Source organism: Pipra filicauda, unplaced genomic scaffold (genome assembly GCF_003945595.2).
Source record: "Pipra filicauda isolate LSUMZ 115617 unplaced genomic scaffold, ASM394559v2 scaffold253_size2546935_pilon, whole genome shotgun sequence".
NCBI lineage: Eukaryota > Metazoa > Chordata > Aves > Passeriformes > Pipridae > Pipra > Pipra filicauda.
In genome coordinates, this window is record NW_024104369.1 from 942430 (window position 1) to 961153 (window position 18724).

Below are 18724 nucleotides of genomic sequence, written 5' to 3' on the forward strand. Positions count from 1 at the left end.
CTTGAAAAAAACCCTCTATAGCCTTTCCTGGTAACCTCCCCCAAATTCCCACAGGAAAAAAAACCCACACACACCAAAAGGAAAAGAACAGATTTCTTGATTATTTCTTTTTTTTGGCCAAAACAAAAATAAATAATTACAAATTAGGATAATTAAGAATTTCTGCAAAACTGTGTATTTAAAAAAATTTTAGTAATGTAAGTCAATGTAAGCTTTGTGCATTTTAGCAAAACAGAATTTCAGTTGTTTCATTTGAACCAATGTTCTGCATTTTATAGAACCTTACTAGCCAACAGCCTCACATATAGGCTTTCTAGAGCCGTAATGGGAGTAAAAACAATTTAAAAATTATTTTATTCGGGATAATTTAACTTCCCCAATATTGCAATAATTCACGCAACCATAAAGTAGTTAATTCTGTTGAATTAACAGAATTGAATAAATAAATGTTAATATGCTCTGTACTTAGATTATAGTTGCATTTATTATGTAAGATAAGGTTTGTTATGTAAGGAGGTTTTGATACTCTCAATCAAGACTGACTGTTAAGCTTATGATATATTTTTGGAAGTTATTTTCACATTTTTTTCTAAGCAGAGCTTCATGTTTAAATGCATGTGTGAGGATCTTGAGGGAGATTATATATCATGTTTGTCTTATAGATTCTTCTAGTCCACTTTTTAGATAAGTATTTCTGTAGTATTTATAGTTACTTCGAACCATCTATCCTTTATAATTTTTAAAATTTAACTTTTATTTGCAGATTTTTGTTTATTCTTCTTGGACCACTGGGTAAAGGGCAACAGTACCATGAAATTGGAAGATCAATTGCAACACTAATGACAGATGAGGTATTTTTATTCATGGTTTGGTTTTAGTCTTTTTATACTAACTGAAAAGGTATATTATTTCAATCATCCAGATGAAATGTGGCTAATCATTCTGCTGATACACAAAGAGCATTCTAGTTCATTTCATGATCCTCTAACATATTATGTTGCCATAAGGAGAGAGCAAAATGAGAAACAAGATTCACAAGAGAAGATATCTGAGAAGATTCCATTTTACACAGTTACTTTTCAGTGGATTTAATCGTGTTTAAGCTGTAAAATCTCTAGAATATTTATCAACCTTAAGGATGTTTTTCTACAGCAACTGGAACTTCTAGGAGAACTATATACCAGAAACTTTAGTCAATTGAAGCTGGAATTGTTTGTTTAATGGGAACTGTATGAAGTGCTTTCTATTTCAGAGAAAAGGGGTCGTTGTGAAAAACATTAGAGAGAGCTTCTTTTTCCATCTCTTTTTCTTCCCACATCCTTCTCGATTTTTCACAGGTATTCCATGATGTTGCTTACAAAGCAAAAGACCGGAATGACTTGGTGTCTGGAATTGATGAGTTTCTTGATCAGGTTACTGTTCTCCCTCCTGGAGAGTGGGACCCAACAATTCGAATAGAACCACCTAAAAATGTTCCCTCCCAGGTCTGTACAGTGTAAAATTCAGACACTGTTAAATGTTATGATGAATTTTTGCTGTGTAGTTTTAAGTCTCATTAGTTTAGCATTTTGCAGAGTCACTATGTAAACATTTTGTATCCTCTTTTTGTTTTAGGTTAATTTGCTTTAAGAGAGCCCTTGACTTAGAAGCAAACAGGATAGTGATGACATTTCCTGTAGTTCAGAACTAGTTCTCTCCTGAAAAAAGACAGACAGTTGTATCTAAAGATCTTAGGGATAATTGGCCATAAGCATCTTTGATTATTCCAAATAGTCATGGTTTGCTTTTGTTCTTACTTATTGCAAGAATTTATCAAAGCTTGCTATTCTTTAAAATGTTTTCTGATACAAGAATTTTTGTCATCAATTTTTTAAATTTCACAGAATCACAATTCCTTCTACTATTAACTGTCTGTTAAATAAAGCTCCTCTACAGCTTATGTTGATGAATCTTAAAATTTTTATGTTTAAGCTTTTAACTGTCAGAGCCTTTTTTTTTTTGACTATAATTATATCTTGGTGCTAAGACCCATGAGAAGTATCTTTTCCTTCTGGCAGGAGAAGCGTAAGATCCCGGGAGTGCCAAATGGTACTGCAGCCCATGGGGAAGCAGAACATCCTGGGGGACACTCTGGACCAGAACTGCAACGCACTGGAAAGTTAGTGAAAACATACGCAAGATCTTAAGCTTTCTGAGTGATGCGCTTCCAAAGGAATCACAGTGTTCTCTCTCAAAGGACTGTTTTGGCACATGATTTCTTTCAGTCATTTTTCCTGATTTGCTTACCACATAGTTGAAAAGGAAAACATGCTAGTTTGTAGAGAGGGGGACAGGGCAAGAGGGATTTGAGTTTTCACAATTTATTTATTGCAGGCTCCTTTCTCTGTCAGTTACAAAGGTCAGACCTCTGTTAAACTTTATTACTGTTTCTTGTTTCTGTACAGCATGAAGGAAAAGTTGGAAATAGTTATGTGCCGTATATTATGAATACTTACAGTTATTTTGTAGTTGAAGTTTCTGGGTTGTGCAGCTCTAGCATTTCTTTCTTACCTCAGTAAGCCATGGTATGTCCTGGTACATGAGGCTATGGTTATCACGGTGGCTGCAATATACACACATCAGAATGAACAATTTGACCCAAGGAATACTTATTTTCTCTCATCCAGTATGGTGTGGTGTAAGTGTCTCAGCTGTCAGCAATTGCCTTAGTGCAGTGTAGTTGGGCGATGGACTTTTCTTTTACCTTGCTGCCTCTTGATATTTAAATATTGTTCCTACTTGCATGAAACTAAAGATTCAGCTGCAGTGCTGGTGTACACAGCGAGGCAGGGGAGGTGATGGCCAGTCTGGCTGTAAGCTGTTCTCTCACCAGTGAAACCTGCTAATTGACAGCTTGAAGGATTGTTTTAATATTTAGGAGGTAGTGGCGCTGCATCTTCCTCTTTACCTCAGCAGCATCTGATACATTGTGTGCCTGTAAGAAAAAGAGCATTTAACTGTATGGTATACTGTAAGGGAGTGTCTGTTCCTAAATATTTTTTGGCATAGTGTATTTGACAAAAGGTGACACTTGTCCTTGAAAAATGGTAGCGTACATTCAATTCTATAATCCACTGTATTTAGGAACAGATTCTCAAGTAAAGAATGTGAAACTCTATATGTAGATGTGTGGGAAGATGGGTACTGCGATAGCTCTCTGATTATACAAATGTAAGGAATTATTTCACATAATAAACCATAGGGTTTAATGCATGGGAGAAAGCAACTGTTCAGAACTTTTAGGTCTGGATGATTAGATGACTTTATAAAAGAAACAGGCAAATTAATTTTTTTAAAAAACAAAATTTCCTGATTGAAGTTACCAAGACAGGCTTCTCAGAAACCTTTTTTCCTGGGAAGGATGTATAAGAGTATGTATCATTTGATCAAGGAACAGTAGCTTCTCTGCATTATGTTTGAAGCAATACTATAGAAGAAAGTTTGGTATGCCTCCTTAATTAATTTGAGTTCTTCTGTGTTTTTTTTAGATTTTTTGGAGGATTGATTTTAGATATCAAAAGAAAAGCTCCCTTCTTCTGGAGTGACTTCAGGGATGCTCTCAGTCTGCAGTGTCTGGCATCATTTTTGTTTCTCTACTGTGCTTGCATGTCTCCTGTCATCACATTTGGTGGTCTGCTGGGAGAAGCAACTGAAGGTCGTATAGTATGTGTTAAATCTGAACTTTTAAAACAAACTTGCATTCCTAGGTTTGTGGTTAGTATTTTCTTACTGTTGCATGAATCACCTTTAAATATTGGTGTTTCAGTGTTTGGAAGGCTACAGACTAAGACATTGCAAAAAGAACCTGTTTGAAAATTTATGGACACTTCTCTTTGTATCATATTCAGAGTGCAATAGAATCGCTGTTTGGAGCATCCATGACTGGAATTGCCTACTCCCTTTTTGGTGGACAGCCTCTCACTATACTTGGCAGCACAGGACCAGTTTTAGTGTTTGAGAAGATCTTATTCAAATTTTGCAAGTAAGTGAAGATCATGATATATGTCATCCTTCACATGTTAGGTAATAGTAGAGGCACTGATCCCAGAGTTCCAACAGAATAGTCAACAATTTGTATTGGAGTGCACTGCTTAGGCTTTCAGAGTCTGAAAATTATGCAGTGACTGAGACAAGTGAATTGGTGGTAATGCAGAAAGGTTGATTTTTTAAAATTGTTGGCTTTTTGTTTGTTTTGAAGGGAATGTCAGCTTCAGGGTGTTGGTTGTTTTTTTTTTGTTTGTTTGCTTGCTTTTTGTTTATTTGTTTTTGGGGTCTTGTTTGTTTTTTATTTTATCATTTTCTACTCTGAGACAATACATTTAAATCACTGGTTTATCTCATCCCTAACTCAGAAGGTGTTACCTCTCACCAAGGAAGCCAAGGAAGTAAGTGCAGTGGAAGTGGTGCCATCTTTCAATAGTCACTAATACAGACCATGCCGGAGTGAAGTGTCATGCCAGAACAGCACATACTCACATTTATGTTATATGACATATCTCTGCCACAATGTGGGTAAAAATTACATCTCCATGTTGGAAGCCATCATGCTTCTCTGCTATCCTGTCTGCTTTTCTGCCTCATTGCTGTGATGGGGCTTCTACACCAAGGTCTCCTGAACAACATAGAATAAGAGACCCGCTTAGCACCCCAATAAATTTTCTAGCACCTTCAGGTAGAGCTTTCAGTTCACTGTGCTAATGTCACCTGGTGTGTTTGGAGCTCTATTATCATATGCAATAAGCATACAGAATTTTGATGAAAGTTGTTATAGCTACTTTTTCACAGCTTAAAAAGAAATTGACAGGTGTTGGCTGTTCGCAAAGGAGGATATGGGATAAAAAGTGAGTCACGCTTCATGTGTGTGACTACTCTCAAAGCTTCTGACTTGCTTTAGTAGAGATAGAGGTCTTTGTGTCCTGTTAATTTGGAGGAGAGCTCTGGTCAGGAGCTGACTTGACAGTATCTTCAGTTCACATAGGTATGTATTTTCTGATTAAGACTGTCTCTAGAAAGGAAAATTTGTAGCTGCCTTGTCTCCATTCACTGTGGCTGGACAAAATATTAAGTGTGTTTAATTTTTTCCTTATTTTTAGAGAGTATGGGTTGTCATACCTTTCCCTGAGAGCTAGCATTGGGCTGTGGACTGCAATCCTGTGCATCATCCTTGTTGCAACTGATGCGAGCTCCCTAGTCTGCTACATTACCCGGTTTACCGAAGAAGCTTTTGCTTCTCTTATCTGCATCATTTTCATTTATGAGGCCTTAGAGAAGCTGTTTCATCTCAGTGAGACATATCCAATCAACATGCATAATGATTTAGATCTGCTGACCAAGTACTCGTAAGTAAGATATTTTCTGTTAAACTGTTAGGTTTTGTAAATGGGTTGTTTTCTCCTCGAGGAGCACAGCAGGACAAGTTTGCAGTAGTTGCAAACTTAAGATGTTGAAGCTATTATGCTGTCATTTGGAAGTGGTAGTTACTGGATGTATGTGTACAAGCAAGATACATTTACTTAAGATAAGTAAAAATATCTTGACTTGGAGTTTCAAAAAGCTTCCATACATGCAATTTGGAAGTCCTAGAATTAAAAATAGGACTTGAAGGGACCTCAGTTTTAGGTCTCTATTCACATTTTTATTTAATGAGGTTTAGCTAAGTCATCTCCTCCTGTAACCTTGTACTGATGGTTTATAATCTTCTACTGGTGACAGGCTGTTCAGGCAATGTTTGTATATCATATATTATTTGATTTTGTTTGTTTGGTTTTTTCTCCAATTGAAATGTTCACCTATCTATAAAGGATATAAATTGATGTACTTCCTTTATTTTAACTTTCTGGCATTTAAGGTACAAGCTCCAAGAACTGAAGTGGATTTGGAATTGTGAGGTGCTTTTCAGTGCTTATTGATTACGCCATAATCAATTTTTTTCTTAATAATAAGATTTTTTAACTAACTCCATTTAAGCAGCTTTACTTTATTGTGGAGTTTAGACAGGTACTATTGTACTTGGGAATAAAAAAGTGAATTGCTTTTATCAATATAGTTTCATTTAGAAGAAAAACCTCATAGACTTGTTTCTGTGATATGAGAACAGAAATGTTGTTCTAGTAAAGAACAAAATCCTAGTCTTTCCTGAGGCCAGTCAAGCTTGGTCACCTCAGCAACTAAAATGTCATTAAAAAGCATTTTCAATGAAAATCCCTCTCCAGAAATGTCTTTATTTCATTGAACCCATTTGAACCCTCTGCATGAGCAGGGTGGGGCCCTAACAGAACAATGCTTGAAGAGTGCCACATCTTCTGTTCACTGGAAAAATAGGAGTGTCTCAACCAAATGTCTCATTTGCATTTTAAGCTGGAAAAAACAGAACACAGCAACAGAGAAAACATTTGAGCTTTGTGTATATCATCTCTACAAGAATAGTTAGCAAATCCTGAATCTGAATGTACATTATATAGCTTAATTCACAGAACAAGTTAAGTCAGAGAAACTGTAGCTCTGCTGTGACATACTCTCTCATCATGCTGAAAATAATTCTGTTCCTCTCTAATAGTTTAATCAGTAGACAAAGGAATAATAATTTGAAGAGAAAGCAATAAACATCAAGAATAGACCAAGCATGCAGTTGAGGTTGTATTCTCTTATTTAACTTAACTTTTATGAAGTAGGTATTTTACTCTGAAGATCTTCATATAGCACAGTCTTTGTGGATTGTCATCCTAGTCCTTCTGTTCACAAATAAATGTTGTAAGTTTTACTTAGAATTCCACTTATTAATCAGAATCCCAAACGGATTTTTGAGGAGTGGTATTTACTTTCTGCCTGCCCTTGGTAACTCTCTTCATTGAGTGCAGAATGTGCAGAGCGCACAGAATGGTGTAAGAGCAGCTGTTGTCATCTCCAGTTACACCTATTGACCTGTCCTGTCCTACAGCACGACAGTTTTAGATTTTTCAAACACAATTCCTTAAGGACAAGTGTCTTCCGGATGTTTGGAAGAAAGATTTAACCACTGCCTAGTGGTTTCAAACACATATATCAATACCAAAATTATTTGATATAGTATTTTGTAGTTATTTATGAGTTTATTATTTCATACCTATATTCTCTGTTATTCTTTCACTCTGTGTAGATAATACAATTAAGTTGACTTTTAAAGTCTTGCATTACATCTCACATTTGTCATTTATACTGTATCTTCTACTTGCAACAATATCCTGTTTATTATCAATCAGGTCCATAGCAACTGACCCTGCTAATACCAAAATGAGCAAGCATCAGAGCTCTTATGGGATGTTACTTACATTTTTTTAACTTTAAAACTGCTCGTTGGAAATGCTAGTGTATGGATAATCAATGCATATTGATTATCTTGTAAGAGCATATCTGATGAATCCAAGGATCTGTGCTCTGAACAGCAAAATGGTAATTCCAGCCTCTTCTGTTCTCTCCCCTCCTTTCTCCTTCATCTGAGTTTTTCTTAGTTTTTCTTAGTTATTCAGAACTGATCTCAAAAGATTGGGAGAACCTAAAGATGTGCTCAGTTGGAACAACTCTACTTCAGCTGCCCAAATGACCAGTACTTTCGCAGCAGACTTGGTGCCACCTGAACTCCACGGGTGCAAATACACACATATGACTGTCCAGATACAGTGACCTTTTGTCCAGAAGATGAGGTGTCACAATTATCATCCCCATGGGATCATCACAAGACATTTCAAGTAACCCTCAGTCCATGCTCAAATATCTGAGTCTCAGTTCCAGAAAGATAAGAAACTAAAAGATGGATAAGCATAAAAGTTTACTTGAAATAAAACTGTCTCTTTTGTGTACTTGAGGATGGGGAATATTTATTTCAGAAGGAATTAGAAGCTTTTGCTGCAGCATCAGACTCCAGTCCTTCTACTTGTAGTCTAAATGGGTAACAAACTTGGGCTGAAACTGGTACTGTCCTTAAAGGACCAGCATACTCTGTTACAGAAGCTAATTAGTATCTGCTGTTTTGCTAATTAAAACAGCTGTTTGCATTTTCCTCTTTGGGGATTTAAAGACAAGTTTTTAATTGTTAGTAAAGCCTTGGCAGTTCTTTAATTAGCCTTGGGTGAACTTCAAAAGGTTGAGTAACTCATTTCTCTTTGAATGCTCAGCCAAAGCTTATGAAAAACTTTGTCTTGGATCTCCAAATCTATGCTAGAAAACTCAGGTTATACTGTAAAATTTCTGTATGTTCTGTATCCTACCTGTTGCCCACTCAAAAAATTGATGATAAATAGGTCAAAAGACTTGTATATATTGAAAGTTTTCAGTGTATGCTGTGGTCCAGCCCTCCTCTCCTCTCCCATGGGCTTTCCAAGAATGTTCTCATGTCCACAGGTAGTCTGTCTACATACCAGTACTGTTCCTTTGCCCTGGTGAAGACATGAGTTTGACCCAGCAAAAGTCATTGGCATGCTGTTAGTGCTCTCTTGTGGAGTACTAGAAAGACAAAGAAAGTAATAATTTTAAATGGTTGTTATTTCACTAGATTGAAACCATATTTCAAGTGAGAAAGAAAACCCTTTCTGTGTTTTTGGTGGGTTTGAATTCTGTCACAGACAGTCTCTGTTGCAGGAGTTTGATGTAAAAGACTGTACTGCATGCATCTCTTCTTATATTTGAGAGTACAGGAATAATTACTACTATCTGCCGTAACAAACCTTAGAAGACTATAGAAAGAACATTCAGAACAGTTGGGTTGGTTTTGTATTTATTTTTAAATTTTTAATCAAGCAGAACCAAATATTTGAAAATTGGCTGAAAATCCTCCTAAAAGATGTCTTAAAAATTGTATCTAGCATTTTGCCATTTTAAGTAGAAGATAGGTATTTGAGTTACAGAATTTTGTCTCAAGAAGACAGAAATGTATTTTGTTGCATGATCCAATTAATGTAAAACTAGACCTAATGCACTTTTTACTCATTTTTTTATTATATTTGTTACTCTGTGTTTACGTATTAGTCCTAATCTTTAGGTGATCTGCTTGCAGGCAAATCCATTTGGCATTTATATATGTAACTTTTTCTTAAAATACCATCTTTTTGATATGAATGATAAAGAATAAGAGCTAAATCAAAAGAAGGACAAAGACAACCTCATTTTCAGTGTGCTACTGTGTGCTACTTTTTATTTTTAAACTGCATTGTTTTGAAGGAATTTGAATAGAGTAGCTGCATCGTTTATTAAATTAAATGCACATACTTTTTGATCAGGGCTTTTCTTTCTATTTTTTTTATGTGACCTTTTTGTATTTGTCATGCCATTAGCATTTGTAGGTTGGCATAGCAACTCTCTTATTTCTGCACTCTCTTCCTCCTGTTTTTTCCTACCCCTGTAGCAAATATATCTCCCGTTAGTGAATCCTGTCTGGAACGCTGATGCCCATCAGTTTTAATGTATATATTAAATATTAGAATGTTATTTTTGCTAGGAAAGGAGAACCCCAAACTGGAGCGAATAAAAAACACATTCTCAAAAGGAAAACAGAATAAGAATTGTGGATGAAAGGAATGTGATTTAGAAAGCAACCCAGTATTTAAAACACAAGCATTTTAAGACAGTTATCTTAGAATACAGAAGATGAGTTATTTCTCAGTGTGAGGTGCTTAGATCTTGGGACTTTATATACCTTTTCATTTTTTATTAATTCTTTTTTCAAAGTGATGAATTCATGTTGTTTTTAATAAATCTTTACCAGAAGTTACTCAATTATTAACAGATTACATTGAATAATTTTAAAGTGATTTCTTGGCATAGTAATATGCATATTGCAATCTGTCTTGGTATTGACATGCACTTAAGCATTAGGAGTAGAAAATCCCACTCTGATGTAATTAGAGAGCCAAGATCATGTCAATCTCAGTATCGTTTGCAGGCTATAGAAACCATTGCTTTTAGAAGGTATTGTGAAGATTAGTTTTGTGCATACCACTGTTTGCACAAGGAAATTTTACATCTTTTATTATTTATATAACTTAATCTAAATACATCATTATTGGATGCAAAGTAGATTGGTTTATACCCTGTATCCCTTAAGCTGCACGTGGAATGAGAAGAATCAGTGGTGATAAGCACAGAAGTGCTCATTACGATCCCAGGCATGTAATTGAATTCCAATTCCTATAATGATTTCTTTGAACTTAGATATGAATATAGATTTTTCTTTTCCCCTTTATAGTTTTTTCCTACAGTTAAATAACTGTGCTATATCCTGTGTGTCCTTCCCTAAGAATATCCCTCTTCTTCCCAGAACCATGCAACTACTGTCATTGAGCTTAACTGCTGGTTCCCTTTTGCTTCTTGACAAACCTTGGAATCTAGTCATTATTTTTCTTTATTCAATTTATTTTAGGACTTCCCTACGCCTGCCCAACCCAATTGACTTGTTTGTCTCTTTCTCCTTCATGTGAAGCCAGAGAGCGGCTACTTTGCTTCATTCTTTCCTACTATTCATCCCCTCCACTTTCAAAATAGATCTCCTTGTTAAGCAGTTCTCCACAGCATTCAGTTTTTTGTTGGTAGCTGGTCTACACAATGCCTTCAAAATCTAGAAAGGCTTATAAAAAATTCTTGTGTGGTTTTTTTATAGTACATTTGTGTGTATTGATGCACCACACCTGGACAATTGAAACTTAAGCTGACCATATAGCATTATGATGTATGGCAATATGTTATTTCCATATCAGCATTATACTGAATCTCTTCTCCTCAGGTGTATGTTTTTTTAACTTTGGAAGCAGGGGAAAGTGGCATCCTAGAAATATTTATCAGTGAAAGCTTTCAGATGAATTGTCAATACCCCACATAGTTACACTGCATATGAACTTCTATGTATGGCAGTTACATGCCATAGTACTGCTAAGAATGCATGGACTTCATGCTGCATCAGGCAGCTAATAAAAGCCAACCTTTGTGAGTTCAAATCAAAGCTACAAAAAAGCTACAATGTGATTATAAATCTGTTTTCTAGACTTTCCCCTTGACAGAACGTTCTCTTCCTGATGTGTGATCTGAAGAAACTGATTCTTTGAGATTTCTTCACTCTAGCATCAGTTCCCTGCCTCAGATTTCTCTCTCTCTCTCTCCCTCTCTCTCTGTGAAATTATTGTGCTGCTGAAGGCATTGTTTTGGTACTTTTTATAGGCTTTTCTATTTTCATCTTCAGCTTCACCAACTAAACTATATAGACTTCCAACCTTAGAGAATATATGTGGATGCCTACTGATGTTCGTGACTGTCAGAGATAGGCTACTTAACTTCATGGTCGTAATTCAGGATGGCAGATCTCATGAATAAATGAAGAAAAAATCTTGTCTTGCCATGACAGCTGTGCTGTGAAAGGATTTCGTGATACTGAGAATAGAACTTAACTGACAATTTCATTTTCCATCACTATTAATTATTTTGTTTCCAGTCTCTTCTGCACTGAGACTTTGATTTAGTTATGAATGTTGGCATGAGAAGGAATATGGTAAATATAATGCCAGGGATATACAGGTGTTGTAGGTACAAGATAGCAGAGAAGACATCATTTATGATGTTGTTGTCCCCTTCCCATAGCAATTGTTAGACAAACAGGACTCTGTGAATGCCCATAATACACTTGAAAATGGTGTATTTGGACACAACCTAAACATGCATAGCATTCTGCTATTGAGATATTTCCTTCAACCTTGTAAATGCAACGTAAAGAATACTTACACATATATTCTAATATACCTTACTTTAAAACAAATTTAGTTATATTCCATTTCATACTGTCATCTTATTCTTTCTCTGGTTTGTGCACAGCATACTCGTAGAGCATCCTCTGTGTTAGGGGAAAAACTTCCTACTCACATTACCAAATATGTGCTCTGATATTCAGTGAGACATATTGTTTAAACAAGCACATTTTGCAACTTATTTGTCATACTTCCCTGTAGTTTTTAAAATATTATAAATATTCATATTGAGAAAATCTCATTCTCAAGATATCTTAAGTGAGCGAGAAAGACATTTTGCCCTTCTAGGAAGGGGAAATGGTATATTGACTAATCATGAAGAAGCTGCAGTTGCATCTTTTATAGATCAGATCCTTAGTAAGTATAAATAGGTATAGCTTGCAATATGTAAATGCTGGAAAAATAGGACATCCAAACCAGTGCCTTGTGAGTTGGATAAAACCATCAATAGTAAGTGCCTCCTAGTCTTGAAAACAACATACTGAAAAATGGCAACTCCTTAGGGATGAATGGCCATGGGGCTTAAAAAGGAGCTGCACCATTTAAGTGTGTTTTATGTACTCACAAAAACACTGTCTGAAGCTCTTGTTCAAAGCTGGACTGGCACCATGCTGCATATTTAAAATCTGTGTGGGGAGCAGAGTGTGCGTGACCAGGTAGAGAGAAGAAAATGATGAAGAAGCAACCTGAAGAATCAGGGGTTAAAGGTGGATTTTGGAAGGATTGGAAGGACCAGACTGATGTTAATTTCAATGGAACAAATAGAGGCAGGCAGTAATGCATTTCTTGTTTTGCATTAAACAGAAAGTTACAGTCAGGATGAAAGTGGATTTAGTACAGAACCTTTCAGCTGACTAGTTGTTGAGTAGCCATGATATTTATCTTTTATTACTGATCTACAAAGGAGGGGAGAAGTATTACCCAACTTTATGTATAAAATAACAGGTTTCTAATTTACTAACCGATATTCCCTTTCCCATTGTCCAAAGAAAGAGCAGTCCTACAGTCTTTTTGGTGCTATTAAGTATAGTAGTAACTATTCCCTTTGTGGAACAAAGAAGACTGCTAGTTGTTTGAGATGTCCTGAAGTTGCTGTTGTCAGATCCTATCTCTATTCTCTGAAAACAGTACAAGTTGTAGGAGATGTTGCATGCAGTGAAATTATGATGGCTGCCTCAAGGCAATGAAATTAATGAAATTGAGACTTAAGAAACAAGTGCCTATACTGTTACAGTTAGATTGGTGCTGAAGATTTAGCTGAAATTTTGATCCACCTGCAAAAGGGAGAGAGGAGAAGGCTCCAGAGGATACCAGTTTGACAGCTATCCTGATTTGTCAGAGATTTGCAAGAGATTTTTTGAGCACTTCGGAAGGCGTAAAGACAATAAAGATTCCTTGCTCTGGTTATTTTTCCAGTTAGCGTGTTCAGGCTGTTACTCTTTGTTACTTTCTCCTTTTGTCAGTTCTAATCTTACAACAGCTCTGCAATTTTCTGAAGACTGTCTTGTCTGAAATTGTTTATTAATATACCTCAGACTTATAAGCCACTTTATAATAGGGTGTATTAGATTTTTAAATACCCTAGAAGAAAGCAAGCTCTGCTGATTTCTACCTACTTGCAAATTATGGACATTTTAAATACAGAAGATAGTGAGTGACCTGTGACTGGGTACCTAGTACCATTTTAGATCTCTCAGCCTCCAGCTGCCTTGAAAACAAAGGCACGAGTCGCCACAGACCCTCTTGTATGTGCCAACTCATCATGGATGTCACAGATACCATGAAGTCTACAGGCACCCATGTTTAAATGTCTAAATTGCTACCAGGAGATCAGAACGTCTTGCAGTAGCCAAAAGTGTAAAGATGCAAAAAGAATTGTTCTGTCATCAGTGTGATGAAATGGATGTGTTGAGATTAGCAGCAAAGACTTTTTTTCCCCTCTACAGCGATAACTATGCTTTTGCTGCTATAGCCAATGTCAGATTCTTCCCTGCCTGTATTCTAGCCATGAAAGAAAACAGTTTCTTCTTAGCCATGATGAAAGAGAATCAAATGAATCCTTCTGTATCTTTTAGCCTAAGAAAGATGGTTGCTGTCTTACAAGGTGTGAGAGTACATTGCTGAATGGTACCGTATTTAGAGCTGAATATGTTGCTTAGAAAATATAGGTGTATGTGTAGTCTCTTACTCATTTGGTAATAGCATAAACTCCACATAGTACACAAGTGCTCAGCACTTTAAACAACTTTACAAGAACTTAGGAGCATTTTGAACATCCAAGAAGAAATAAATTTTTTATCAGGAAAATAGAAGGATGTATTAGTATTAACAATTCAGTGTATTTTACTTTTTCTTCCAACAGCTCTCAAGTGAAAAATGGCAATGAAAGAGACTAAAATATTCAAATGATTAGACTAGAAAGCCTCATTTCACTAGTGTGAGTTTCTCCTTGCAGGTTAGTTGTGTTGGGAAATAGTTATTATTGAAGCAATTACATGTGTTATGAAATGACACAGTAGATAATGTTTTCATGTTGTGACACTGAGTGGTACCTGCACTTGTGTTTTCTGGATTGGACAGGGAGTGTCTTACTATCTCACAGTTCTCTAATGTTAAGCAATTAGTGTGATGCTGGAAGACAGTCATACTGTGGTACAATCTCACACCAAAATGTCAGTGTTGCCAAAACACAATACTGAAAGCAATATAATGTTGTATATATATTTCAAAAGACTGAAATCATTGTTTGAATGGTCTTCTCAGTAGAAAGCAGGATCTGATCTCTACAGTTAAGGCCCAGTTCTGCACTTGTTCAGTGACAAAAGCAGTGTGCAGGGTCATTTTGGTCTGTGTGGGTGGAGTTTGCAGAAGTCACTTAGTTGCTGGTGATCAGTCTGCCATCACTGCCATCACATCACTGCCTGTGAAAGTTTGTAAAGACCAAACTGGAATGCTGAGAAAAAGGAAAGTGATACTACTATAGAAATAAACAGATGATTTCATCTGAAGATGAATTACTTGAGCTGTGTTAAACTATAGCTTCATTTGTCATGTTTCTAAGGAAATAGAAATTTTGGCTCCTCTAACTTTTAAATGTAATTTTGCAGTTTGCAGCAAGTGTAGCTGTACCATGTAGTGCTGGCGACAGGCACAGTCTTCCCTTCTAGTGAGGAAGTGACTGATTGAGCAGCCCATGTCACCTTGGCCTACTGTAATCAAACCCTAATGGGCCATGGCCCAGCGTCTGCCCAGTCTGCGATCGGCGATGGACATCAGGGGCCAAGAAGCTCCTGTGCTCACAGAGAACAGCAGTAACCCGACATAGCCACCTCTGTATCGTTGCATGAACATCCAATACTCCCTTGCGATAATGTAGCTGTCCCGTTTGTTGGCTTTATAATGCTACTGTAGCTCACTAGTAGTGACCTGCTTCATTTAACCCATTTTGTAATATTTGAACTACGCATTGAACACGCATTCATTTTGCACTTAGGGCCTGATCCAAAGCCTATTAAATATATTTGAAAGATCCAATCAAGGACTTTTGGCTCAGGCCCTCTATTTCTCTGAATGCAGTTGCTTTTTTATTTTGCTTTTTGTTCATGGGCTGTAAGGGTTTTCTCTTTCTTTGATAAATAGCTGCATTTAAAATAAAAGCGAGGAATTGCTCAAAGACAACCTGCATCTGTACCTGTCTATATATTAAATGCGGCTGTTGTCACATGTATAGTATTGTAATTGAAATAGAATGGCAGTGTTGTGTACTCACGATGTAGATGGTAGAATTTCTTATATAGAAAATTGTACAAATCTGGATGAGTATTGTAATTTTGTGGAAAGTTAAACAGCCGCAGGAAAATAGATGGTATATGTAAGTGAATAAACTGATATTCTGCTACAGCTAGTGCAAATGCATGCTCAGTGACTCTGTACTCTATAGTTAGATGTTATCTTGTCCCCAGCTACTCCTGAAAACTTTATCAGAGAGTACATAATCTATTTAAAGCCATCATAAGCACATTAAAATACTAGCAGGCTGGATGGTACTATAGATTATTAAAGTAGGATTAATTTAAGGAGAACTGAAAAGCACACTTGTCATCTTGGAACCTACGAAGTATCCTGTGTATTTTGAAGGCTTTGTCAAAGAAAATGTCTCCCACAGTTGCTTCAGAGGCTTTAAAGGCTTAAGTTTGATTTTAAATTACCTATTTGCAGTATTGTCCTCCCACATTGCCTTGTCACCTTTTGTATGTTAAAATACACAATTTAAAATGAAGAGCGTGCTTCTACAGCAGCTGTGGGGAAAGGAAAATCAATGGACATAGAGTTCACAGAGTTTTTGGTGGTGATAATGCCAACACTCTTAGAGCCCTGGCAAATGACTGAATAGTTTGACAGTTCTGTATGCAAAAGCATTTCTCTGGTAAAGAGAAAGAAAGAGGGTACAGACAGTTTGTTATTTGGGAAATGTATAAGCCTGGAACTGTACATAGCATGTAATGGCTATGTAGGGAAATCTTAGGTATAAGAGGGTGGAACAGAACTGGCACATACTCAGTATTACAAACTGCACTCAGAAGTATCAATAGAACAGGAGGAAAATGGGCGGTAAAACTTAATGTGAACAGTGGTTTAAATATGTCACTTTACGTACTATATATGCATATGCACCTCACGGCAAATTATACTCTAGTAATACACTAGCTACTGAACTACAAACTGCTTCAAAGCATGCATTTACAGAATTCATTTAAACTAAAATTTTCTGTCAAAGTACAGCATAATTTCAATATGTCATAAAATTGATAATTTAGATTAATGTCTGATATATATTTTATTATTAAGGAAAAAATATTTTGTCTTTTCAGATGCAACTGTGTGGAGCCAGAACATCCTAGCAATAAAACCTTACAATACTGGCAGGACTACAATATATCTGCATCCAATGTGCCATGGGGGAACCTAACTGTGTCAGTAAGTGAAATACTGGAACTTAATAAATAAAGGCATAGGTATAAATAATTTTGTCTCTCCTACTGCAGCAAATATATTGAAAAAAATACCATGTTTTTGTGATCATATTTGTTCAAATAAAGCATAAAATATACTTAATAAAAATTTACATGGACTTTATAGTGTTATCTCCTTTTGTAAGCATTTTGGACCTTTGATAGTACACGTTAAAGCAAGTGTGTGCATTTTGTGCTCTGCTTTGGAGCCTTCTTGACACAATAGCACAAGAGCTTGGCTGAGATTAAGTCTAAACATGACAATGGATTTGTCCTAAATTCTGCCAGATGGCAAACGCAAAGTTCCCTTGTGTAGAAAGACTCAGAAGCATTTATTTCCCCTAAAACATTCTAAAACATTCTTGCAACTGTTCAGGCTATAAAAGAGAGGAAGGGGAGAAATTTTGTAACGTTTGCTGACCAATTTTTTCTTACATATGCCTGTAATATTTGTTTTGTCCAGGGAGGTAGGGGAAGAAGCTACAGTTTGTGGGGCTTGTGTGGATGCGTAACTAGCTTCTAAGTGGTACACTTTTCTTAGTTTAAAGGGTTTATTACTTCAAGTTTGCCTTCTTCAAAGTAACATTTACAACTTGATAAGTGTCATTTTGAGATTGGGCCATCACTTTTTCTCAAAAATGGGTTGTTTCATTACACAATCAAAGGGAATTGCGTCCAGAAGACACCAAACTAAACAGCTCTCTCAAAAAATAAAACTGAATTAACCAATCAACAGGCATAATCAAATTGAACACTTAAAAGCCAACCTAGTGGACTGTCTCCAGCAGATACTGTTTTTTCTTTCAAAGATGGGAATGCAGAAGAGCTCCTGTTCTCCTGTTGTGAATTAATCAAGAGCTTTCTTCCATGGCTTGCTCTGAGCAAGAACTGCTCCTTAACTCTGTTGGCGTGGACACAGCAGAGAGAAAGTTGAGAACTGCTGGCCTAAGGGATTCCAGCAGTCCAGAATGAATATTCTCAAAATTGCAGCACACTCTAAGAGCATCTGTGCAGGGGCAGACTCCTCCTCTCACTTTCTCAGATCTCTGACAGTGTTTTTCAGAGTACATTTGCAGCTGAGGAGATTTAAAATAACAGATTTTGTTTTAACTATAAATGTAAAAGGCTGGCTGCATTATATAAAACCCTTTAAAACTTCTGTGAAAGTTTATTACCAAAATTTGAGTTTACCTAGGTAGCAGTATATCTGACCAACTTTTCTCATTAGTTCCTATAGTTGCCAAAGAAATAACTGCATTTTTTTCATACTTTTATGTCTTTATTTCCTGCAAGAATCATCAAGAAACTTCTGTTCAAGAGTACTGCAGTAAGAGATTAGACCTTGCTGCCTGTAAATATTTGGTCAGACTCACCCCACTGTCTGTTTTACGTCTCATATCTTCATGTAGTTTCTTGTGTCTGGTTGAAATGTTCCAAGTTTCTGAAGATGTGGATTTTCATTCTCTCTAAAAAACAACAGTAGGACTAACAATTCTTTTGCTATCAAGACAAAACAAGTATGAGCAAAATGCTTGTTCTGATGGTGACAAAATAATTTTCAGTAGATAATCAAGGTCTAGCTCAGGCCAGGACAAGTTTTCTACTTGATGTCCCAGAATCTTGAGAATTTCTTCCGGATTTCCTGATTATTTTTTCCCCACCTGAAACCTTTATTTCATCAGTTGGAAGTGCATCATATTTATCCCTAGTTTACTCCTATACCAATATAAAAGGTTTTCCACTCCTTTGTCTCACAGTCATCAAATAGCAACTGTGTTTTTTTCTAAGCCAATCTTTGTTCAAAGCCAAAGTTTCTCATAACGTGTCAAGCCCACAGTATTGTGATGCCAGTCTGATGAGCCAATGACCCACTTAATCTAACACTAAAGGATCCTGATCTGGCAAGATATT

At 36.3% G+C, this 18724-nt stretch overlaps 2 protein-coding genes across 10 annotated transcripts in view; one reads left to right on the forward strand and one right to left on the reverse strand.

Moving 5' to 3' along the window:
- The window catches only part of SLC4A10 (solute carrier family 4 member 10), a 150986-nt gene that overhangs the window by 110936 nt on the left and 21326 nt on the right, over nt 1-18724 (forward strand). For all 9 annotated transcript variants that reach the window (XR_003543203.2, XR_003543202.2, XM_027734183.2 and 6 more), the window contains 7 exons: nt 764-851; nt 1338-1484; nt 2058-2158; nt 3528-3702; nt 3888-4021; nt 5133-5378; nt 16673-16778. Coding sequence is in view for 7 of the 9 variants with exons in the window: in XM_027734183.2 (XP_027589984.1) it covers nt 764-851; nt 1338-1484; nt 2058-2158; nt 3528-3702; nt 3888-4021; nt 5133-5378; nt 16673-16778 (997 nt within the window). In the remaining 2 variants the exon portion in view is untranslated. The remainder of the gene's footprint in view (nt 1-763; nt 852-1337; nt 1485-2057; nt 2159-3527; nt 3703-3887; nt 4022-5132; nt 5379-16672; nt 16779-18724) is intronic.
- The window catches only part of DPP4 (dipeptidyl peptidase 4), a 79880-nt gene continuing 64029 nt past the window's right edge, over nt 2874-18724 (reverse strand). The window contains exon 26 of the mRNA XM_027734191.2: nt 2874-2974. Coding sequence (XP_027589992.2) covers nt 2882-2974 — 93 coding nt within the window. The 3' untranslated portion in view covers nt 2874-2881. The remainder of the gene's footprint in view (nt 2975-18724) is intronic.